Raw genomic sequence first — 26215 nt, forward strand, 5'->3', positions numbered from 1 at the left:
ACAGCATCCTGTGCTAAGAGCAAGTGGAAAACTATACTGGTGCAACTGTGAGAGCAAATAAACAGACAAAAAGAGTAGAAGGACAAAGATTTCATAGGAACGATAAGGAGAATTCCGGACCCACTAGATGGCGGAATAATGCACTTCATGTGAATCCAAAAACGATTTACGGGGTAAAAGTGATGGTTTCCAATGCCAGAGCCATCATACCATGGGGGATAGCGCTGTGTGGAATGCTGGGCTAAAAATCAGCCCTGTCCCCTTTTCTATATCTGGCTTTCTTACAGTAACAAATTGTTCTACCTCCTCTCCCTCGAGCCTCCACCTTGTAATGAAGGCAGCGCAGCTGAAGTATACTGAAACACCAACCTTTTAATCTATTCGCCAGCTCTCTGTACCAGACCTTCTCAACAACTGTTCCTCTTAAACTGAGGTGCTTCTGGGATGCTATATCCACTTCTCTAGATCATATACTCTTGTACAGCAAGGATTAACGGGGTGCCAATCGCCCTCCGTGTACCTCTTACTCAGACTATGGGGTGCTGGGATGATAACATGCGCTCTTTGCCCATTTTCAGTAAATGTCTTGCATGCAGCGGGTGAACCCCTTCTACATCTTCTCCATACCTAGTCTCAAGCAGAGAGGTTGTTGGGTACCAATTCTCCTCTATGCTTAGTGGTCATGCTCCACATTCATACATTGCAAGGTCATTTAGGGCCAGCCATTCTTCCAGAGTCGTGCATGGCGATGGTCTTGGAGATACGATACGCCCCCCGTCCCTTGGGCACCTCTCAGTAGATTGCCAGGGTTCCGTTTGAGGTTGGTACCCCCCCCTTCTGCTCTAGTTCTTTGCATCAGATACTTTCCCCATCTTCATACCTCACGCCCGCACACACTATACTGCTAGGGATGTTTACCCCACCTACCATGCTCGCTAGTACAACAGGTTGCTGCTGGTTCACCACACCCCTTCTTTGCCCACATCCATCCTAAAGGCTGTTTTTGGGGTACCCTCCTTGGTCTCCATACCTGAACTTTATACAGCAGGATATTGTTGGGGTCCTCCTTGGTAACGAAGAGGAACATGTTGATGAAGTGGATGAGGATGCTGGGGGCGGTGTGCGCCTCTTTCACGGTGAAGACGAACCACTTGTAGAAGATCAAGAAGACCAGGTATCCGAAGAGAGCCAACATGAAGATAATCTCTGGCACGAAGATCAGCAGGATCTTGTAGCGGGTCTTAAAGTGTCTGCAGGGGTGGAGGAAACGCAGAACACGCACAGGGGAATAAGTTAGTATCTGAGTGACTGCCGTCCTACTCATGCTATGTCATTACATGTGAGTGACTGCCGTCCTACTCATGCTATGTCATTACATGTGAGTGACTGCCGTCCTGGCCATGCTCCATGTCATTACATGGGAGTGACTACGATCCTGCTTGTTCTATACGTCATTACATGAAAGTGACTGCTATCCTAGCCATGCTTTATGCCATTACACGTGAGTGGCTGCATTACTAGCCATAGTCCATGCCATTACATGTGAGTGACTGCCGTCCTAGTCATGCTTCATGTCATTACATGTGAGGGACTGTCATGCTTCATGTCATTACATGTGAGTGACTGCATTACTAGTCATGCTTCATGTCATTACATGTGAGTGACTGCCGTCCTAGTCATGCTTCATGTCATTACATATGAGTGACTTCCGTCCTAGTCACACTTCATGTGAGTGAATGCCGTCCTAATCATGCTTCATGTCATTACAGGTGAGTGACTGCCGTCCTAGCCATCCTCGACGTCATTACATGTGAGGGACTGCCGTCCCAGTCATGCTTCATGTCATTGCATGTGAGTGACTGCCGTCCTAGTCATGCTTCATGTCATTACATGTGAGGGACTACCGTCCTAGTCATGCTTCATGTCATTACATGTGAGGGACTGCCGTCCTAATCATGCTTCATGTCATTACATGTGAGTGACTGCCGTCCTAGTCATGCTTCATGTCATTACATGTGAGGGACTGCCGTCCTAATCATGCTTCATGTCATTACATGTGAGTGACTTCAGTCCTAGTCATCCTTGACGTCATTACATGTGAGTGACTGCTGTCCTAATCATCATAGACGTCATTACATGTGAGTGACTGCCGTCCTAGTCATGCTTCATGTTGTTACATGTGAAGGACTGTCATGCTTCATGTCATTACATGTGAGTGACTGCATTACTAGTCATGCTTCATGTCATTACATGTGAGTGACTGCCGTCCTAGTCATGCTTCATGTCATTACATGTGAGTGACTGCAGTCCTAGTCATGCTTCATGTCATTACATGTGAGTGACTGCAGTCCTAGTCATGCTTCATGTCATTACATGTGAGTGACTGCCATCCTAGTCATGCTTCATGTTGTTACATGTGAGGGACTGTCATGCTTCATGTCATTACATGTGAGTGACTGCATTACTAGTCATGCTTCATGTCATTACATGTGAGTGACTGCCGTCCTAGTCATGCTTCATGTCATTACATTTGAGTGACTGCATTACTAGTCATGCTTCATGTCATTACATGTGAGTGACTGCCGTCCTGACCATGCTCTAGGTCATTACATGTGAGTGACTGCCATCCTAGTCATGCTTCATGTCTTAACATGTGAGTGACTGCCGTCCTAGTCATCCTCGACGTCATGACATGTGAGTGACTGCCGTCCCAGTCATGCTTCATGTCATTACATGCGAGTGACTGCCGTCCTGACCATGGTCTAGGTCATTACATGTGAGTGACTGCAGTCCTATTCATGCTTCATGTCATTACATGTGAGTGACTGCCGTCCTAGTCATGCTTCATGTCGTTACATGTGAGGGACTGTCATGCTTCATGTCATTACATGTGAGTGACTGCATTACTAGTCATGCTTCATGTCATTACATGTGAGTGACTGCCGTCCTGACCATGCTCTAGGTCATTACATGTGAGTGACTGCCGTCCTAGTCATCCTCGACGTCATGACATGTGAGTGACTGCCATCCCAGTCATGCTTCATGTCAATACATGCGAGTGACTGCCGTCCTGACCATGCTCTAGGTCATTACATGTGAGTGACTTCAGTCCTAGTCATCCTTGACGTCATTACATGTGAGTGACTGCTGTCCTAATCATCATAGACGTCATTTCATGTGAGTGACTACCGTCCTAGTCATGCTTCATGTCATTATATGTGAGCGTCTGCCGTCCTAGTCATACTTCATGTCATTACATGTGAGTGACTGCATTACTAGTCATGCTTCATGTCATTACATGTGAGTGACTGCCGTCCTGACCATGCTCTAGGTCATTACATGCTAGTGGCTGCCGTCCTAGTCATCCTCTACGTCATTACATGTGAGTGACTGCCGTCCTAGTCATCCTCGACGTCATCACATGTGAGTGACTGCCGCCCCAGTCATGCTTCATGTCATTACATGCGAGTGACTGCCGTCTTGACCATGCTCTAGGTCATTACATGTGAGTGACTGCAGTCCTAGTCATGCTTCATGTCGTTACATGTGAGGGACTGTCATGCTTCATGTCATTACATGTGAGTGACTGCATTACTAGTCATGCTTCATGTCATTACATGTGAGTGACTGCATTACTAGTCATGCTTCATGTCATTACATGTGAGTTACTGCCGTCCTGACCGTGCTCTAGGTCATTACATGTGAGTGACTGCCGTCCTAGTCATCCTTGATGTCATTACATGTGAGTGACTGCTGTCCTAATCATCATAGACGTCATTTCATGTGATTGACTGCCGTCCTAGTCATACTTCATGTCGTTACATGTGAGTGACTGCCATCCTAGACATGCTTCATGTCATTACATGTGAGTGACTGCCATCCTAGTCATGCTTCATGTGAGTGACTGCCGTCCTAGTCATGCTTCAGGTCATTACATGTGAGTGACTGCCGTCCTGACCATGCTCTAGGTCTTTACATGTGAGTGACTGCCGTCCTGATCATGCTCTAGGTCGTTACATGTGAGTGACTGCCGTCCTGATCATGCTCTAGGTCGTTACATGTGAGTCACTGCTGTCCTAATCATCATAGACGTCATTTCATGTGGGTGACTGCCGTCGTAGTAATGCTTCATGTCATTACATGTGAGTGACTGTCCTCCTAGTCATGCTTCATGTCATTACATGTGAGTGACTGCCGTCCTAGTCATCCTCAATGCATTACAAAGGGAAAATGCTACTTACCTGTATGCATTTGTTCTTGCCATGTAGAGCTGCAGAGTTACACACTGTGCATAGATCGCCATCTGGTGGTGGGCCCGATGATTTCACTTTGTTTTGGAAGAGTCTTTGTTCGTTAGGTGACTCCTCCTGTAGAGTGTAGTGCACATGGGCATCGACTCCATCTTTAGATTGTTTTTCGCCATTAGGGAAATGATGGAGTTGTATGAGTACAGAAAAAGATGTCCATGTCTAATGTATCTAATTAAGATATTACTGGAACAGATATAGGTAGCCGGGGACACAGGTGGGCGTGTGTAACTCTGCAGCTCTACATGCCAAGAACAGATGCATACAGTAGCATGTTCGAGGCATATGAGCTGCAGATTGTACACCTTAGCATTAGTCCGCCACCTGGTGTTGGGCTCGGATGATTGCAGGTTGTTGTTGTCTTGGAAGAAGTCTTTGCAGTCCTGAGATAGGCGAATCCTCTCTTGGACAACAGTGCGCATGGGCATAGACTCCATCCTGAGATTGTTTTTTTAGACCATTGGGTTCGGATGAAAGTTTCTTTGCTCCGGCCAGAAGAAGATTCTTCAGCAACTTCGAAGCACAGAACTTCCCAAAAAACTTCAAAACCAACTTCGACATCGAAGATAAAGCCTTTTGACGACAGATTTTCCATTCCGGTCATCGAAGTGGGCCATTAGGCCTATCGACCCCATGCGGCCTACACCACATGGAAAGAACTCCGTTCAAGAAATGCCCGGCAAAATTCCCTCATAGCGATCACCATGAGGTTTGCAACCTCTGCCTATCGCCGGAACACGACGAGTCAACCTGCACAGCTTGTGCATCCTTTTGATCGAAAAAGACCATTCGGGATCGGAGGGCCCATCGACACGAGATGAGGAGATCGGCCCCAGCACCGGAGGATATCTTCGAAGATATCGACGAGGAGGTTCCCCTCGATCCCGAAGAAGACTCTCCGGAGCTCCAGATCGTATCAGAGGCAGACAACTCAGATGACTCCATTCCATTGGTCAGTGCTTGAGTACTAATGCCCCTGCATCACATACTATGCCCAAACCGAAGGCAAAGGTCAGCACTCCGCCCAAGGGGCCCAGTCGAGACCGAAAATCAACTTCAACAGCCTCGCCATCGAGTCCGGCACTGAAGAAAACAACATTGCCTTCTAGTACCTCGACACAGAGTAAACATCTCTCGTCAGCACCGAAATATAAGGACACCTCGGCACCGAAGCCAAAAGACCCTTCGGCACTGAAACCAAAAACTGTGTCGGCACCGTAACACACAGACCTGTCTGTACCGAAACCGAAAGAAACAACGGTTCCAAAACCGAAAGAAGCAACGGCTCCGAGACAGTCGACTTCAACACCTTCGGTGCAGAAGACAAAGAATCCTGATGTACCCAAATCCTCGAACATGCCTTCAAAGCCGAAAACAACACCTTCGGCGCCAAAGACTTTGCCACGGGACATTACACCACCTCCCAAGACCAAAGAAAGACCGCAACCTCCGTCGGATCCGAAAAAAATTGATGCCCAAGAGGGTTGTAGAGGAAGAGGAACTTTTTACTCCAGATCCTCAGAAGAAGATTTTTATAGACCCAAAGACAGGTCGTGTGGGTACTACACCTCACAAGAAGAGCCCAGCAGAGGCACCAGCCACACCTGTAGTGCCTGCTAAAAAGAAGGACTGTGCAACATCTCCCATATGTCCTTCTCCTTTACCTATTCTTCCTTCTTCTCCTATACCTAATATATCTCCTGCACATTCTTCACCTTCATCACATTCTTCTCAACAAAATGATGATGAATATAACGAAGAGAGAGGGGATGATGAGGAGGAGCCTAGCTCACACAACATAGATGAGGGTATATGGGATTACACAACACCTAGCGAGGTACCCATATATGATTTTCAGAACCCACAGAATATACCGGACGTTCCAGAATCACACTCATACCCATCAAAGCCTTCCCCTCCTGAAGACCCAATTAGTTTTAGCCATTTGTTAAACAGAGCAGCAGTTTATCATGGCGTGCCTATGCATTCTGACGACATTAAAGAAGATTTCTTATTAGACACATTTGAGCACTCTCAGAGAACAGCTCAAACATTGCCAATGTTTAAAGGAGTAGTTAAACATGCTCCAGAAGTATTTAAAGATCCTGTACGCACAAGAATTTTAAATCCTAGGATTGAAAAGAAATATAGACCAGCACCTTCAGACCCGGTCTATATTAAAAAGGACACCTTCCACTAGATTCGTTAGTAGTGTCCAATGCTAGAAAGAGGGCAAATTCTCAAACATCTGGAGAAGCGTCCCCACCTGATAAAGAGTCGAAAGTTATCGACGCATCAGGAGAAAGAGTAGCTGCACAGGCAGCAAATATGTGGCGTATAGTTAATACACAAGCCCTACTCTTTAGGTATGATAGGGCTCATTACGACCAACTAGAAAAACTTCTAGAACATTTACCAGATCAGTATAAAGAGACTGACCTGATACAAGAAGGCAAACTAATATTTAATGCCTCAATAAAATGTACACTAGACGCAGCAGATGAAATACAAGTGTAATTCTCAGAAGACATGCGTGGCTACGCATTTCCGGGTTTAAGCAAGAGGTGCAAACCACCGTTTTAAACCAACTATTTAATCAGAACCAGTTATTTGGTCCTGAGGTAGACACCATCCTTGAAAAAATGAAAAAGCACACTGACACTGCCAAGTCTATGGGAGCTTTACAATCTACACAAGGTAGAGGTTCTTTTCATTTCTCCTCATATAGAGGAGGCTCCAAGCAGACTGGAGCAGACAATACTACAGCTTTTAAAGCACAGACATCCACCAATAAAGGATTCTTTAGAGGAGGATATAGAGGAAACAATAATAAAGGAATAGGTCGCGGTAACAACAACAACTGATCCTCTTCCACCACCAAGCAATGACTTCCCTCTGCTCCTCCCACAGCATACCACTCCTGTAGGGGGCAGACTAACACAGTTCCTGCCTGTCTGGAATTCCATCACAACAGACAAGTGGGTAAGACAGATTATCCAACATGGCTACTACCTAGAGCTTACAGCAACCCCTCCAACCATAGTCATAGTCATAGTCTCTTGGATAGCGCACAAATCACAAAAGTCTCAAGGCGCTTAGCAACAAACGACAACCAAGAATGAGAGGGAGCGGAGAAGAGGAGATTAATTAGGAAAGAGCCAGGTTTGTAAGCCCTTGCGAAAAGCCTGATGATTGGAAAGGGACTGCAGATGTGTAGGTAGTTTATTCCATAGTTGAGGGGCTAGGTAAGAAAAGGCTCTACAGCCCATCCTCAACGTTCTAGCCCTAGGTTGTACCAGAAGGATTTTAGTACTGGACCTTAAGGCTCTGGAATGTTTGTACCTGGCCACGTTCTCAACAAGGTAAGAAGGTCCTGTCCCATGTAAAAGTTTATGCGTGAGACTAAGGATCTTAAACTGGCTTCTTTGTCGCACTGGGAGCCAGTGCATTTGTCTAAGACAGGCAAAGGGGGGGGGGGGGGCCTCTGGGGGGGGGGGGGGGGGGGGGGAGGGGAGACCTAGCACCAAGCGTGCAGCAGCATTTTGAAGAGTTTGTAGCTTGGTTAACAGGCCTTCATTGATAGAGGTATACATTGCGTTGCCATAGTCCAGGCGGCTAACAACCAATCCCTGGACCAAAGGTTTCCTGGCTTCAATGGGTAGCCACCTGAAAATCTTCCGCAATTTTCGTAGTATACCATAGCAGATACCAGATACTTGGGTAATCTAAGCCTTCATAAAAAGGGCACCTTCGAGCATTATTCCCAGGTCACGAACCGCCTCTTTGGGCTCCGGACATGGTCCTAATTTTGCAGGCCACCAATCGTGTGACCACCGAGTCTTCGCCTTGCCAAATAGCATAATTTCAGTTTTACTGAAATTAAGCTGGAGTTTGTTATCATTCATCCATTCGCTGATATGGATCATACATCTCTTAAATCTGGTACAGGTGTCAAGAACGTCTGGACTACAGGTAATGAGAACCTGCGTATCGTCCGCGTAGGACACTGTGGTGAAACCGTAAGATTTTATAATTCTGGCCAGGGGGGTAAGATAAATGTTAAATAACATGGGGCTCAAAATGAACCCTTCAGGTACCCCCACAGTAAGAGGCATCCTACTGGATTCCAAAGAGTTAATCCTGATGTAAGTATGCCGATCGGCAAGGAAATTCTTGAACCAGGCCAGAGCCTTGCCTCTGACACCAATCTCCCACAGCCGTTGATGAAGGATGCTGTGGGAGATGGTGTCAAAGGCTGCTGACCGATCTAATAAGTTCAGAAATGCGGAATCACCTTTGTCCAGCGTGAGACGAATGTTATCCACCACTTCCATCACTGCTGTTTCAGTGCCATGGGCAGCACGGCAGCCCGATCGTGAGGGATCTAGAAGTGAATGTGTTTCTACAAAACTGGAGACACGTTTGTTAACAAGATGTTCCTGTACCTTTCCGAAGTAGGGTAATAAAGATATGGGCCTGTAATTGGCGGCAATAGAGGGGTCGCTAGTGAGCTTTTTAAGAATTGGTTTTACCTGAGCCACCTTCCAGCTGCTAGGCATAGATGCCAGCTCAAAAGAGGTATTATAGATTTTAGATAGCGAGCAGGCCAAGCGAGGAAATATTTTATTGCACTTACGAGGGGCTAGCGAATCAGAGGGAGAGCCCGATTTCCCTTTCTCCAGTGCAACTAATACTTCTGCAGCCGTGGTGGGCTCAAATTCCGTAAGCAAAGGGCCCTCTATATGGTGAGGAGTCAAGGGGTTACAGGATGATACCTCACCAGTTAAGGTGTCATTGGATCCGGAGGTTGTAAACATCGAATAGATGGACTTGATTTTATTATGGAAATACGCGGCCAATGCATTAACCCATTCCAAGGTGGGGGTGAAAGATGATTGTTCCACCTGGGGAGCGGTAAACTCATTTAGTATTTTAAATAATTCTTTTGAGGAGTGAGAGGCTTTATTATTCTTTGTGTAAGATAGCTAGATTTAGCTTCCTTTATTTTTTCCAAGTAAAGAAAATGAATCGGTTTATAATTTTTACGGTCTTCACTAGTTTTAGTTTTTCTCCACAGCCTTTCTGCTACTCTACTGGCAGTTTTCTTTATTTTCAGTTCCTCTGTAAACCAAGGGGAGGCAATAGATTTTACCTTAACTCTCATTTCAGGAATGACCTTATCCAGTGCAGTCTTCACACACGCTTCCAACTGGTTGGCCATAAGGTCAATGTTGTTAAGCGTATCACCGGGAGGGTTGAAATAAATCTCAAAAGCCTCCTGTGTGAGTTTATGCCGGGGACGTATGAGCATTAAGTCTGCACACTTAGAGATCCTGGGCTTATTAGGACCAGTGAGAGAGCGCAAAACTGAGAAAAATGTATAAGTGCACCATATTTACTAGTTAGATGCATGAAATAGTTAAAGCACGTAGAAGTGTTGAAAATTACATAGAAGCACATACACTAACGAATGTTTAATCAATATAGAGTGCATATTATAGAGTGTGGAGCTAAAATAGTAATGTTTAGAAATGTTAGAGTGCTGCTAAGACTCCAGGTTATGTGACTGTTACAGAAGAAAATGTAATGCTGCAAAACGTAGAAACGCAGGCCTCATGGCAATGTATGAAGAACGAAATATGCTCTACAGTTCACATAATGGATTATTACTTTACTGCCATTTTAGAATATTATTAATCATGCGTTAGAAATCATGTTTGTAGAAGTTTTCCATATAACCAGAGTGTATTAAATAGAATTGTTTTAGTTTAAGAAATAAAGGTTCACAGAATGCAGACCTCTTGCAAAGTAATTCAGTAGGCCTGGAAAGATAAAGTTGCTTCTTTGATCTGCACGTGTTAGTTAGAAATGAGTCTCGTTAAGCATAAATTGTCATTCTTGGTAGAAGTTTTATGGCCCAAAGCAGATAACTGGAGGTTGGAATTTGGGGCCCTATTCATGGGTGTCTGTTTGCAGGTGTGAGGGGGTTCCAATCAAGAGAGTGATGAATAGAGCTCTGTCCGGGGAGACAGGCACAGGCCTGGAGGAGGTTCCAAGAATGTAATGGGGGGTACCGGCGAGCGGAGAAGAAGCCTGGGAAGCAAGGTCAACGCTAACGAAGAGGCCCAGAGGAGTATCAGTATGGAAAAAGCCAGAAACGAAACCACGTGAGATGTGTACGTGAGGGGCGTCTCTGAGGGGCGTTTCGACAATACTTGTGATTTTGTATTAGGGACAGCACCCTGGGGTGGAAGAAGAGAAGATGGCTTGAGGACCTTTAGAGAGCGGATGGGTAGGCAGAGAGGGTACGACTTCAATGCACAGAATTACATCAGAGACTAAAGGAAAGTGAGTGAACTTCTTTGGAAGTCACCACGGCTGACACCTTTTTGGGTTAAGATTCTGTTAAGTAGGGATGTCACTTAGTCTAGTGTAGGGACAGTCTAACCTGAATTTTGCTTTTTGTAAATGACACTCAAATTGCAACTTGTGTCTATTCTTGTAAACCTGCTGATTTTCGAACTTGTTTTAGTGATATTTTTCTGTCGCTTAAGATCATTCAGAGAATTTATGTTCTTTTTAGTGCCAGTATACCTGATGAACCTTTTATTGAGATGTTTGTATATTCAGTTAACTTTGGCTTTATAATAAATCTTTAAAACTGAATTGTGGTAAGTGGTTCTTCAGAGTCGTGCCAATTATTGGTTTGATTAACCTGGTAGTAGATTACTTTTTACTCTATGACAGGCACCAAAGATTCAGTCGACCTGATTGGGGATTTAGATCTAGAGTGATCAGATAAGAGATCAAAAATCCCGCCTTCCCACCAGGAAAACTAAATTTCACTAAGAAATGGTCCGTCCAGGTCATAGGCAGAGGGGTTTCGCAGGTAAAACTGGGCAGATTAGTAAAAATTAGATCCAGGGTGTGCCCTGCCCAGTGAGTAGGTCCTAGAACCCTTTGTGTTAATGATAAAGTTTCCATACTGGTCTTTAGATGACAGGAATCTGTATCAAGAATACGTTCAATGTGGTAATTAAAATCTCCAATTAAAATAAAGTGATCCGTGGCCAATACATGTGAGGCGATAGTATCCAGGAGAGAATGAACAAATTTGGATTTATCGCCAGGACGCCTATAGACCAGAGCAACTCTTCCAATCATCGTTCTAAAATACAAAAGATTAACTATTAAAATTTCAAACAGGGGGCTAGAACAGGATTCCAACAAGGAGATACCAAGCGGGGCCTTTGCTGCCACTACAACTCCGCCTCCTCTCCTCCCCTCTCTATCTTGTCTGATAACATAGTATTCAGATGGAAACGCAGTTGCCACATCAGGCGATGCTTGACTGTGAAGCCATGTATCGGTAAGAGAGCATATATCAGGCTGGTCATTGTCAAGTAGACTCCATAATTCCAAAGCATGCTTGGGTATGGACCTAGTATTTATATAGAGGGCAGAGAAAGATTTAGGGTCTTCCTTGGTGGTAAGTCTAATTATTTTCCCTGGGTTTTTTTCAGATATAGAGGTCGCAGAGGTGGGCACAGATGCCAGTGAAGTGGCAATGGCATTAGAGTTATTAACATGGGTGCAAGGCAAGAGTTGAGGATGAATACTAATAGTTGCACTCTTTGGCTTTAGAGATACAAGTTCTTGCCTAGAGTAGCAAATCATATCCACAACAGTGGCGATCCACTCACCGTTTGCGGCCGGGAATCGCCCAGGGGGTCGGGCGGCATCCTAGCGCAGACGGGCGCAGACGGGCTTGCCTTTGGCGCGCCTCTGCGCGCGTCCGCGCTGGGGGTGGAATTAAGTAGGCAGGAGGGCGGGCCACTATGCTGACGTTTTCGACCCTGTGGTGCTCTGCTGCTTAATGTCCCTCCGCACAATCGGCACAAGCCGTGGCAGACCGGGGACACAGCGGAGACACCAAAAGAGAGGTGAGACAGCAGTCGTAATCACTATTGTGCAATATTTATTAAAACAAAGTGCAATAGATAAAGATCGGCGCAATTTTAAAAACAGGTTATGTGAGCAAAAATACAAATTTCCAAGGGGAAAACACGGGGAGAACAGTCACAATACAACACGTCAGGATTTTCTCCCTGAAGCACAAATCCCCACAGCGCTAGCCAGCGGAGTACACTCACACCAGGAATGCCGTTTGAGCTGCGCGCGTCCGCGCTGGGGGTGGAATTAAGTAGGCAGGAGGGCGGGGCCACTATGCTGACGTTTTCGACCCTGTGGTGCTCTGCTGCTTCTTGTCCCTCCGCACAATCGGCACAAGCAGTGGCGGACCGGGGACACAGCGGAGACACCAAAAGAGAGGTGAGACAGCGGTCGTAATCACTGCTGTGCAATATTTATTAAAACAAAGTGCAATAGATAAAGATCGGCACAATTTTAAAAACAGGTTATGTGAGCAAAAACCATACCTCCCAGGCAGCGTCCAATGTCTACAGACCATCTGACTCTGCTTCAACAGGAAGTTCTATCACTTCTACAGAAGGGACCTATTCAAATAGTTCCTTTAGAAGAACAAGGAATGGGGGTTTACTCGCTGTACTTTCTAATTCCCAAAAAAGACGGGACACTGAGACCAATCCTAGACCTCAGGCCCCTCAACAGCTACATACAATCAGATCATTTTCATATGATCACGCCACAACAAGTGCTTCCACTGCTACAACAGGGCGACTTCCTTACAACACTAGATCTAAAGGACGACTACTTCCATATCCCCATACATCCTGCTCACAGAAAGTATCTAAGGTTTGTACTAGAAGGACAACACTATAAGTTCAAAGTCCTTCCATTTGGGGTAACCAATGCACCAAGAGTATTTACAAAGTGCCTAGCAGTGGTAGCAGCATATCTCAGGAGGCAACATAAACATGTCTTCCCTTACCTAGACGACTGGCTAATAAAAGCAAAATCGTTCAATCAGTGTGTCCAGCACCCACAGCAGACGATTCAAACATTGCACTACTTAGGGTTTACAATAAACTACACCAGGTCGCACCTGCAGCCCTTTCACATACATCAGTATCTAGGGGCTTCAATAAACACGTCCACAGCTCTAGCGTATCCCAGTACAGCCAGGATACAGAGGATTCAAGCCTTAGTCACCAAGTTTCAACACCAGCAGTCTCTACAAGCCAGGGTGTTCATGAGACTAATAGGCATGATGGCATCTTGCATCTTCATAGTACCACACGCAAGACTGCAAATGCGTCCCCTACAAGAGTGCTTAGCACAACAGTGGAACCAAGCTCAAGGTCAACTAAAAGACCTGGTGTTGGTAGACAGCCGCACACATCGCTCTCTGCAGTGGTGGAACACCAAGAATCTGACAAAGCGGCGGCCGTTCCTCGAACCTGTTCCACAGCTAGTGCTTACAACAGACGCATCCCTCAAAGGGTGGGGAGCCAATCTCTTACATCACACAACTCAAGGACAATGGACCATTCAACAGAAAAGGTTCCATATCAACCATCTAGAGCTGCTAGCAATTTTTCTAGCACTCAAAACTTTCCAACTACAAGTTCAGAACAAAGCAATCTTAATCCGGGCGGACAATATGACAGCCATGTACTATATACAAAAATAGGGGGGGACACACTCTCTGCAACGGTCCCAACTTGCAAAGAACATTTGGAGATGGGCCATCCCTCAAAACATACATCTGCTACCAGAGCACCTTCCAGGAGTTCACAATCAGATAGCAGATCTGTTAAGTCGACAAGCACAACAGATTCACGAATGGGAACTTCATCCACAAGTTCTTCAGCCATTCTTTCAAAGATTGGGGCATCCACACATAGATCTGTTTGCCACTCACGAAAATGTAAAATGCCCAGCCTTCGCCGCCAGGTTTCCACACCCACAGTCCGAAGGCAATGCGATATGGATGAACTGGTCAGGCAGATTTGCGTACGCTTTTCTGCCTCTCCCACTCATTCCACTAGTAGTGCGCAAGCTCAGACAGCAGTCACTCACAACGATACTGGTAGCTCCCACGTGGGCACGCCAACCGTGGTTCACCACACTACTAGACCTGTCTATAGCTCGGCATCAAAAGCTACGCCTCACACCATCTCTGCTCACACAGAACCATGGAGAAATCAGACATCCAGATCCCAGCCAACTGAACTTGGCGATATGGCTCCTGAAGTCTTAAGAGTTTGGTTATCTAAACCTACCACCAGACTGTATGAATATCAATAAAGAGGCTAGAAAACCCACTACCAGAGCATGTTATGCAGCCAAATCGAAAAGATTCGCAATTTATTGTAAGAATAATCACATTGATCCACTGGAAGCTTCCATCCATAATATCATATGTTACCTTTTACATTTACAAAAGGTCTAACTTGGCATACTCTTCCATACGCCTGCACCTTGCAGCAATTGCAGCATACCTACAAAACAGACAGCACCTGTCTTTATTTAGAGTACCAGCAATTAAAGCATTCATGGAGGGATTAAAAAGAATAATCCCACCAAGGTTACCACCTTCTCCAGTGTGGAACTTCAATATTGTACTCACAAGGCTCATGGGACCTCCGTTTGAGCCTTTACATAAATGTGAACTGCAATTTCTAACATGGAAAACAGCTTTCCTTGTTGCCATTACCTCTCTTAGAAGAGTAAGTGAAATACAAGCTTTCACAATACAAGAACCATTTTTTCAAATACATCCTACCAATAACAGGTGGCGGACTAATACGAAGGTGTAAGTTCTTCAGCTCTACATGCCAAGAACAGATGGATACTGGTAAGTAGCATATTCCTTTCTGTTCAAGGCATATGAGCTGCAGATTACACACTATGCATAGGTTGTATAGTACTCCACCCTTAGCGGCGACCACCAGTATCTGTTGCAGTTGTTTGAAATCATGTTTTGAGTACAGCCTGGCCCACACTAGCTTGTTGCTTTGCTTGCACATCTACACAGTAGTGTTTTGTGAATGTGTGCGTTGTAGACCATGTAGCTGCTTTGCAGATATCATCTAATGGAACGTTTCCTAAGAATGCAATAGATGCCCCTAGTTTACGTGTGGAATGAGCTCTAGGGGGAATGGATAGAGTACCTTTTGCTTTTTTGTAGCAAATTTGAATGCATTTAACAATCCACTTTGCAATCCCAGCTTTTGAAACGGGATTACCTTTATGTGGAGGAGAAAAGGACACAAACAACTGTTTTGTTTTACGAAATGGCTTTGTCCTGTCAATATAGTATAGGAGAGCTCTTTTGACATCCAGTGTATTGAGAGCTCTTTCAGCAACCGTCTGGGGTTGAGATAAGAATACTGGCAACTCAATGGTTTGATAAAGGTGGAAAGGTGAAATAACTTTTGGAAGGAATTTAGAGTTTGTCTTTAGAACCACTTTGTTGTGATGGAGTTGTAGAAATGGTTCTTGAATAGTTAATGCCTGGATCTCACTTACTGTTCTGAGTGAGGTAATAGCAATTAAAAAGGCAACTTTCCACAAAAGAAATTGTAATTCACACTTATGCAAGGGTTCAAATGGAGGACCCATAAGTCTAGTGAGCACAATATTTAAATTCCATACAGGGGAAGGTGGTACCCTTGGAGGAATTATTCTTTTGAGTCCTTCCATAAATGCTTTGACGGCAGGTACTCTGAATAATGATAGATGTCGGTTTTGAAGGTAATCTGCTATAGCAGCGAGGTGTAACCTGATTGATGAATACGGTAAACTGCATCTTTGTAGATGGAGCAGGTAGCAAATGATGTTTTGGATAGAAGCATCTAACAGATTAATGTTATTTGTACAATATATAACAAATCTTTTCCACTTGGCTGCATAGCATGCTCTAGTTGTGGGACGTCTAGCTTCTTTTATAACATACATGCAATCAGGGGGAAGCTTAAGGTATCCAAATTCTAAGACCTCAGGAGCCAGATCGCTAGGTTTAGCTGCATGGGATCTGGATGCAATAAATCTCCATGGTTCTGTGTCAGAAGTTGTGGAGAGAGTTTTCGTTTTTGATGTGGTACTACTGAGAGATCCAGTAGTGTGGTGTACCACGGTTGCCTTGCCCATGTTGGTGCTATGAGAATCAATGTGAGGGAATGTTGCTGTAGCTTGCGTACCACTAATGGAATTAGTGGGAGAGGTGGAAAAACGTATGCAAATTTGTTTGACCAACTCATTCATATCGCATTGCCTTTGGACTACGGGTGTGGATATCTGGCGGCGAAGTTTGGGCATTTGGAGTTGCTGTGTGTGGCAAACAGATCTAGGTCTGGTTGGCCCCATTTATGAAAGAAAGGTTGAAGCACTTGAGGATGAAGTTCCCACTCATGTATCTGTTGTCTTTTACGACTTAACAGATCTGCAACTTGATTATGAACTCCTGGTAGATGTTGTGCTAACAAAGATTTTTTGAGAAATGGCCCATCTCCATATGCTCTGCGCCAGCTGGGAGAGCTGTAAGGAGTGTGTTCCTCCCTGTTTTTGAATGTAATACATGGCTGTCATATTGTCTGTACGGACTAGTACAGCCTTGTGTGATAGGTAATGTAGGAACGATTTTAGAGCTAGAAAAATTGCGAGCAATTCCAGATGATTTATGTGGAGCAGCTTTTGTTGCGGTGTCCATGTGCCCTGTACTGTGTGTTGTGCCAAATGCGTTCCCTATCCTGTGAGAGATGAGTTTGTGGTTAGTACTACTTGTGGAACAGGCTCTATGAACGGCCGGCCTTTGGAAAGGTTTGTGATGTTCCACCACTGCATGGAGCGATATGTCCGGTCGTCTACCACCACCAGATCTGTTATTTGTTGTTGAGCCCGATTCCATTGCCTTGCAAAACACTCTTGTATGGATCGCATTTGGAGCCTTGCATGAGGTACTATGGAAATGCAAGATGCCATAATTTCTATTAATTGCATGAACACTCAAACTGGTAGTGAGTGTTGCGGCTGGAATTTTTGTAGAAGAGCTTGCATGCTTTGTATCCTTGTTGGATTGGGGGATGCAATCGCTTTGGAGGTATCTATTGTCGCACCCAGATACTATTGAGACAGGGAAGGTTGTAGATGCGACTTCTTTTGATTCACTGTGAATCCTAACTTGTGTAACAGGCAGATTGTTTGATGTGTGTGCTGTACACATTGGTGGTATGACTTGGATTTTATTAACCAGTCGTCTAGATATGGGAATACATGAATGTTGTCCATTCTTAAATGTACTGCTACTACTGCTAAGCACTTTGTGAAAACTCGAGGTGATGTAGTTACTCCGAAAGGGAGTACCTTGAACTGGTAATGTTGACCATCTAGTATGAACCAAAGGTACTTTCTGTGAGCTTGATGGATAGGAATGTGGAAGTAGGCGTCTTGAGATCTAATGTTGCAAGGAAGTCGCCTTGTTTTAACATGGGCAGGACCTGCTGTAACGTGACCATATGGAAATGGTCGGACTGTATGTAAAGGTTTAGAGGCCTTAGATCTAGTATAGGTCTGAGGGAACCGTCCTTTTTGGGTATGAGAAAATATAGGGAGTAAATTCCTGTGTTCTGTTGGTGTTTTGGGACTGTTTCTATTGTGTTCTTTTGTAGCAACAATGCCACCTCTTGTTTTAGGAGTGTGAGATGCTCTTGTGACATAGGACGTTGCCTGGGTATTGTTGGAGGAGTGGAAGTGAGCTCCAGGCAATAACCTGACTGAACTATTTGTCTTACCCACCTGTCTGTGGTGATGGAGTTCCAGACAGGTAGGAACTGTTGTATTCTCCCCCCGACAGGAGTGGAATGGTCTGGGGGGATGGGAGGGAAGTCACTGTTTGGGAGTGGAGGCATTGCGGTTGCTGTTGCCTCTGCCTCTACCTTCATTGTTGTTGCCTCTATATCCTCCTCTGTAAACCTCTCCTGGGCGAGGTGTGGGTGGGCGTTTTATAAGAAGAGGAGGTGTTGTCTGTTTGAAAATCTTTAGAGGCGCCCCTGTAAGAGGAGCGACGAAAGGACGCTCGATGGGTTTGAGTTTTTAATGCTCCCATGGATTCTGCCTGATCAGTATCTTTTTTTATAGCATTATCAACTGTTGGACCAAAGAGGTGTTGCTGGTCAAAAGGTTGATTTAAGATACTGCCCTTTACTTCTGGCTTGAACCCAGATATGCATTGCCATGCATGTCTACGTGATAGTACCCCTGTATTCATTGATCTAGGTGCTGTTTCCTGTGCTCATGATGAGGTCAGCTCATCATGAGCCATGGTGCTCCAGTGGCTAAATGGAACGCTCGCATGCTGGGCTGATTACCCTGCTGTGCTGAGCGTTCCATTGGAACGGGCGTGGTCATGACGAGTGCAGCTCATCATGAGCACCGGAGCGCCGTGGCTCATGACGAGCTGACCTCGTCATGAGCACCGGGGCTCCGGTGCGCCCCGAAGCGAAGGGGTTAAATCAGGAGCTCTGGCTTTATATTGATCTGGTAAATGTTGCAAGAGTGTTTCTATCTCATCATAATGAGCTCTATCATATCTTGCCAACAACGCTCGAGTGTTAGCAATTCGCCAAATATTGGCTGCTTGTGAGATGGTGCGTTACCCTGAAGCATCTAAAAGCTTGGACTCCCTATCTGGGGGTATAGCAACCCCTGTTGTCTGCAAGTTAGATCTTTTCCTCACATTTGAGACTACTAATGAGTCTAATGGCAGCTGAACCTTGATGTATGCTGGGTCAGTTGGAGCTACTTTATATTTCTTTTCGAGCCTGGGGTTAATTACTCTGGCTCCGACAGGGTCTTTGAAGACCTCTGGTGCATGTTTTATCACTCCATTAAGTATTGGTAATGTGGTTGTGGTTTTGTGTGATGACAGTAATGTATCCATAAGGAAGTCTTCTTCCACTGGATCTGTATATGTAGATCAACCCCATGAAAAGTAGCTGGCCTATGAATAAGCTGTGTAAACCCAATAGAGTCATCTGGGGGAGATGGTCTGAAGGGGTATGCGTCGTCTTGTGGCAGATCTGGGGCATCTGGTGCATTATAATCTTCACAGGGATCATCTGATGGCCCTAGAAAATCGTCTGGGTCATCTATGTCTTGCTCACTTGCTACCCCCTGTGAATAATTGTCTTTATCTTCCTCTTTCTCTGGTGCAGGACTATGTGTAGTGGATGGTGAGTGCTGAGGAGAAATGTCTATTGGTATCTCTAGCACTGATGAAGGAATTCTTATGGGTGAAGTTTGAGCATGTTTTTTAAGAGAAACTGGAGGTGGCTTAGGAGAGTCCACTTTCCTCTTTCCAGGCACTGTAATTATATGTCCAGTCTTTGGATGTATACGAAGAGTCTTTTGTGTGGGATATCTTTTTTCGGTGCCGATATGTCTTGCTTGCTTGGGACCGAATAGTTTAGAAGGTTTTACAATGTCTTTGCGGTCTTCGGATCAGATCTTGGTTTCGGTTCCGAAGATTTGGTGTCATGTTTCTTTTTCGGATCGAAGATTTTCGGATCCAGAGTTACTGGTCCCGAAGCGCGTTTGAGATCATTGACTTTCGGAGCCGACGTGTGTTTCGGTGCCAAGGTGGGCTTTGAGCCGATCTTTTTTGGAACCAGAGCAGTCTTCGGTTCGGTAGGCTTGGGAGCCATTTTCGGTGCTGATCTCGTTTTCGGCTCGACCTGTTTTGGTACCAAGGGTTGCTTCGGTGCCGGGGTTAATTTTGGTTTGAGGACTTTCTGCTTGTCTGGACCGACAGACTGACTCGAGCCTGAGTCGACTGGAGGCTTTCTTGGAGTCTTTGTTGCAGAGCCAGAAGGCGGGGCGTCTGAAGGTTTTGGTTGGTGTGCACCTGGATCCGGAGGTGTAGGTGGAACAAAGCCTGTCCCGGTATGGGGGGGGGGGGGGGGGGGGGGGGGGGGGTGAACAGGGTCGATGCGCTTACTCACGACCTGTTGACCAGCTGGAAGAAGATCTCCGGAAGCCCAATCCTCTGCTTCGGAAAAGCTGTCGTCCTGCTGTTGCTCTTCGGACTCTATATCGATCGGAGCCTCGTCTATGATGAGATCCGGTGTCGATGAAGAGGACTGCGCCATGACTCTTCGAGCTCAATAGTCTCGGAGGGTTTTCTTGGACTGGAACGAGGAGCAGGCCAGGCAATCTCGACTCTCGTGCTCTGGTGACAAGCACAGATTGCAAACCTCATGAAGATCAGTGTGGGGAAATTTGTGTCCACACTGAGGGCACTTCTTGAAAGGTGTTCTTTCCATGAGTCAAAGGCCCCAATGGCGCAGTTGGGCCCGACGGCCCTGACGAATGCTGTAATAAAGAAGCGGAAGCCTTTCTTCGATGTGGGTAACTGAAAGTACTCTTGGAGACGATACCAGTGGTATGATGTAGGATTGGAAGTTGAAAAGAGATCGGTAACGGGACCGAACGATAAACACATCCGAGCCAGATGGCGGAAAAAAACAATCTAAAGATGGAGTCGATGCCCATGCGCACTACGCTCTACAGGAGGAGTCACCTAACGAACAAAGACTCTTCCAAAACAAAAACAAAGTGTAATCATCTGGGCCAACCACCAGATGGCAATCTATGCACAGAGTGTAATATGCAGCTCATATGCCCCGAACATAATGCTTTCAGTGAACGACCTTTACAGAGAAACCAGTACAGCGGATCTGAATGAAGTTGCAGAAGTGACACTGTCCAGCTTCAACAACCATTCCTGGTCCAGAAATCCTTGAACCCCGGAGACCCTCTTCCAGGTTACTTTGTGCCAACCAATCAGTGCCTGCTCCTCATCACAAGGAGCCAATCAGGGAGCAGCTTATGGGAGGTTCTTCCCAAAATTCCCATTTTTTAGCTTTAACATGCTTTAAGCTGCTGTGGGCTCAGAGAAGTCACCACCAGGTGATCGCTGCCTTGGATGCCGCGTACCCACAGGTCTGCCAGCGAGCAAGAATGGTCTCTGCAGGGTCCTCGAGCTCATGGCCACGGGTTCAGTTTCACCCAGATGCAGTTTGAAAAGTCTCCCTCCATCAACCACATCACGGTAGAAAGTCACCAAAACCAATGTTTAGACTGATTACCCTAAGGGTCGCCCCTCAGAAATCCTCATCCCAGTGAAGATAAGCTGAATGAGATTCCACTGAATTACTCTGGAGGTGGTGCCGTGTTGAGCCCTTGGGTCCTGTGCTGTCTGGGACACATCTAGGCCAGCAGTTGCCATTCTGGGACTGTCTCCTACAAGTAGCGTTGAGATCCCATGGGTGGGCACCTCGACCTTCTCTTGGTGGTGTCGAAGACTTTGCGTTTACGGGTACAATTTCAAGGCTATCTGTAGTCATATGTCCAACGCAATGATACTCAAAGTATGGTCCTCTTGCCCTTTACATGCGGCCCTCTGGTGAACAGCAGCAAGCATTTATTAACCTGTAAATTAATGCATACCCGTTTAACATTTTTCTAGACCTCTTTACACAATCCCTGACCTACCCATACCCCCTACCACCACCCTGCCGGCATCCATGCAGCCCTCGGTCACACCACAGACGTACTTTGCAACCCGTGGGCAAATGTTCGTGAGTACCCATGGTCCAGCCGGACCGGAGTTTGTGCGGACCACCAGCATCCTTGCTATTGCAGCATCCTCCAGAAGCGGCTGAACATGAGATTCACCAAGAGGAGCACACTGCTTGTGAGGACTCTGTGCCAGGTTCAGAGCCGCAATAACACGGCTCCTAATGTCAGCTGCCACAAGCCAAGGGTCGAAGAATGCGGCTGCAGCTCACAGCTCATCCAAGCCTTGGCACCTGCAACCCTGTGTGTGAGTCCATCAACACTGAAGACAGAGCGGGTCAGCCAAGCCTTGGCACCTGCAACCCCATGTGCGAGTCCAGCCACACTTTAGACAGAGCGGTGCAGCCAAGCCTTGGCACCTGCAACCCCATCTGCGAGAGTATCAACACTGAAGACAGAGCAGTTCAGCCAAGCCTGGGCACCAGCAACCCCGTGTGTGAGTCCATCAACACTGAAGACCGAGCGGAGCTTGAGGTCCTGGCTGGCGCGGTGGGAGAAGGAACAGGACGCACCACCAGGGAAGGAAACTTGGTGTGCCGTGACATTCATGAAGTCAGTTCTAAAGGCTGAGTTTGCATCAGCTACGAGGGCAGAAGTAGCCAGCAGACACCACTAGGGCTCTGAGTGGAGGACTCTCCGGCCCTGCTGGGAGCACAGGTCGGCTCTAGCTGGTAGAAGAGCCGGTGGCTGAACACAGAGTCCCAATCGCCAAAGACTTTGTAGCTTTTATTTTAAGCACCCTGAAGTATTTCTCTGTAACAACTTTCCTTTGTAGTGGATTTTTCTGCCTGATGGCCTAATCGCCTCCTAGCCTGTCCCTTCCTTTCTCCACACGGGGTCAGGCCCCACTATCTTTACAGGCGCCACACCTTTACCAGCTGGTTAATTTTCTCTGTTTACTACAGCACCATTGAGCAGAGGCCTTGGCAAGTAAAGATGCAGCGACATAAATGAGTGTGCTGGAATTACTAAACCAGGAAACCAGCATTTGCTCTGAAATCCCTGCTCCCTTTTTGTCACAGGATTCACAAAGCACCTAAAATGTTCTAGTTTTTTCGTTTCAGTTATTTAATCGTAGGCACTCAAATAAAGAGTATTCACTCCAAATGAGATGTTTTGAAATTGCATGAACTGTCCACAAAGAAAATAATTGCAACATTACATTTTTTTTTTTAAATCAAAATACCTTGACATCAGACATCAGCCATCATTTCTTTTTCACACTAAAACATATTTTTCTAGTCCCTAGAAGGGGGGGGCAAGCTTCCAACCCGCAGATTCCGATCCCCATAAATCAAACAGTTTGCTCCTTATGCACTTTACGCAAGCGCAAAATAACACAAACAGCAGCATTTTAGGAAACGTGCACTTAAAATGCACTCTGTACATGCAGGAATAATGGACTGCCCCAGGGATTCCACTCCTCACTGAACAACTGAGACTTTCACAAGATGTGAATGACCTAAACTATGCCAGAAGAGCTGAAAACAGTTGTTAGCATTTGCACTTTGTGGAGTCTAGGACTGTGCACAACTTGACCAGCTGCCTAACTTTTCTAAACATAAAATAATAAGGGTTTTGAAGAAGAATTCTACAACTAAAAGAGGGTTTTGCAGATTTGTTTGTTTTTTCACCCATGTTTTACTTTTAGCATGTTTTTTCTCCCACGTTCTTTTAAAAAATCATTATAAGTTCACTGCGGCAAAGTTCTCTCAGAACCCTGGCATCAATAAATGCTCCTCCTTGTTTCAAGAAGGTAGGTACTCACCATACCGCCAAGGCAAGAGAACTCAAGGGGGGTTTGAGCTCTGCGGATGCCAGAATTGCCCTAGGTAAAGAGGTCCTTGAGCAAAGCCCAATACAGCCTCTTCAATCTTTAACAAGCACGAGGCTCATATATTGCGGCCATCAATAATCACTTGGAGAGGTTATGCAAACACTATGTACTTCAGTCTTCTCCAATTATGTAGCTGCATTCTCACTTTTTGACGCTAGCGGACGGTGCAGTGCGCAGCTGTAGTTCACATGTCCCACCACCGCGGGGCAGCACTTTGAATTACTATAAAACCCAAGTACAAGGGCAAACTAACATTGCTGAAGTTCATGGACCACAAATACAAGGTTCACTCACGTGAAGTTGAAAATGCTGAGGATGACCCCGAAGGTCATGTGAGTTATCCCGAATATCACCGACATCTTCATCTTGAAGGAGTTCAGGAAGTTGAGTTTATTCGAAGCCAGGCTCCAGAGCTGGAAAGAAGGAGAAGGCGAGTCAGCAGGATACAGCTTGCAGCACCCTGCACTACCAGGGCTGATTGACACATATGGGGGGGGACAGGAGATCCCTCCCCTAAGACCCAACCCTTGCTGATGCAGATCTGATAGCCCCTTCTCTGTCTCCCACTTTGGTTTTGGTCTTAAAACCCGGTTACTCCTTCTCTGTCCCTGGCTTCTTTCATCCCCACCAATCGACAGCACTTTCAATGCACTTTCTTCAAACAGCCTCATTACATTACCTTCAGCTTCCTCAGACAAGCCTTATCCCATGAACTGCGCCTCTGGTTGAACTTACTCACCCGCCAAAGTAATTCTACCCCTCAGGTAAGCCTTTTCCTGCTCATCTTTATGCACAACCTGGAGGTACTGGAGTCACTGCAGATATATTTAAATGCCTCCCTCTTAGCTCCACTAAATGTATATTTGTTTGTCTTTGTTTATTATATAGAGCGCTCTGATAGCAAAGCATAGCCTTTTTGTGCTATAGAAAACTCTCCATTTATCCAACCTTAGATAGATGGTTACAAAGTCTGTAAAGTTATCAGAGTTAATTACAAATTGTATGGTTTCTAGTACACATTATAAGTCAAGTCAAGTCATAGAATTTATATAGCGCACTACCTACCCAGAGGGTCTCAAGGCGCTTAGGGAGGGGAGGAGGATTACTTGTCAAATATCCATGTTTTAAGTTGCTTTCTGAATGCTAGGTGGTTCTGAGTAAGGCGAAGGTGGGTGGGAAGTGAGTGCCAGGTTTTAGCTGCCAGGTAAGAGAAGGATCTACCTCCCATGGTGGTCTTGTTGATGCGAGGTACAGTGGCGAGGGCTTGGTTGGAAGATCGTAGTTGGCGGGAGGGGGAGTAGAAGGACAGTCGTGAGTTGAGGCATTCTGGTCCGATTTCGTAGAGTGCTTTGTGTGCGTGGGTTAGAAGTCGGAAAGTGATCCTCTTATTGACGGGTAGCCAGTGGAGGTTTTTCAGGTGACCAGAGATGTGTTCGTTGCGCGGGATGTCTAATATGATCCTGGCTGAGGCGTTTTGGATTCGTTGGAGTTTTTTCTGGAGTTTAGCGGTAGTACCTGCGTAGAGGGTGTTACCGTAGTCCAGTCGGCTCGTGACCAGAGCATGGGTGACTGTTTTTCTGGTTTCGGTGGGGATCCAGCGAAATGTTTTTTTGAGCATGCGAAGAATGTTGAAGCAGGATGAGGAGACGGCGCTGACTTGTCTGCTCATTGAAAGTGAAGAATCCAGGATAACGCCTAGGTTCCGTGCGTGGTCTGTCGGGATGGGTGCTTTTCCAAGGGCTTCCGGCCACCAAGAGTCGTCCCAAGCAGAGGGGGATGAACCTAAGATGAGGACTTCTGTTTTATCTGAGTTCAGTTTCAGACTGCTATGTTTCATCCATTCGGCAACTTCTTTCATTCCTTCGTGTAGGTTAGTTTTGGCGGTGCTGGGGTCATTGGTGAGTGAAAGGATCAGTTGAGTGTCATCCGCGTAGGAGATGATGTTGAGGTTGTGTTGGCGGGCGATGGCCGCGAGGGGGCTCATGTATACGTTGAAGAGGGTGGGACTGAGTGAGGATCCTTGTGGTACGCCACAGATGACTTCAGTGGCCTCGGACTTGAATGGTGGAAGGCGGACTCTCTGCGTTCTTCCGGTGAGGAACGAGGTGATCCATTCAAGTGCTTTTCCTTGTATTCCGATGTTTCTAAGGCGTTGTAAAAGGGTGCTGTGGCAGACTGTGTCGAAGGCTGCAGAGAGGTCGAGGAGGATGAGGGCGACTGTGTCTCCATTGTCCAGTAGAGTTCGAATGTCGTCTGTTGCTGCGATGAGGGCGGTCTCAGTGCTGTGTTTTGCTCGGAAGCCAGACTGTGAGGAGACGAGGGATTTGTTGGCTTCGAGGAAAGCGGCGAGCTGGTTGTTTACAGCTTTCTCGATGACTTTGGCCGGGAAAGGAAGGAGCGAGATGGCTCAATAGTGGTATAACTGATGTAAACCATCAATTCACCCCTACTCTGGTTGCATCATAGTCCGTGACGTCACTATATATTCTGGAGTTACTTAAGGGTCTTGGTC

The 26215-nt window shown here is 46.0% G+C and overlaps 1 protein-coding gene across 2 annotated transcripts in view; it reads right to left on the bottom strand.

Moving 5' to 3' along the window:
* Window positions 1–26215, bottom strand: part of TCIRG1 (T cell immune regulator 1, ATPase H+ transporting V0 subunit a3) — a 151071-nt gene that overhangs the window by 49568 nt on the left and 75288 nt on the right. For both annotated transcript variants that reach the window (XM_086953278.1, XM_086953279.1), the window contains exons 14-15: window positions 23998–24116; window positions 1031–1250 (exon numbers count right to left, since the gene is read on the bottom strand). In XM_086953278.1, the coding sequence (XP_086809404.1) occupies window positions 1031–1250; window positions 23998–24116 (339 nt within the window). The remainder of the gene's footprint in view (window positions 1–1030; window positions 1251–23997; window positions 24117–26215) is intronic.

The sequence above is a fragment of the Lissotriton vulgaris genome, chromosome 1_2 (genome assembly GCF_964263255.1).
Source record: "Lissotriton vulgaris chromosome 1_2, aLisVul1.2, whole genome shotgun sequence".
Classification (NCBI taxonomy): Eukaryota; Metazoa; Chordata; class Amphibia; order Caudata; family Salamandridae; genus Lissotriton; species Lissotriton vulgaris.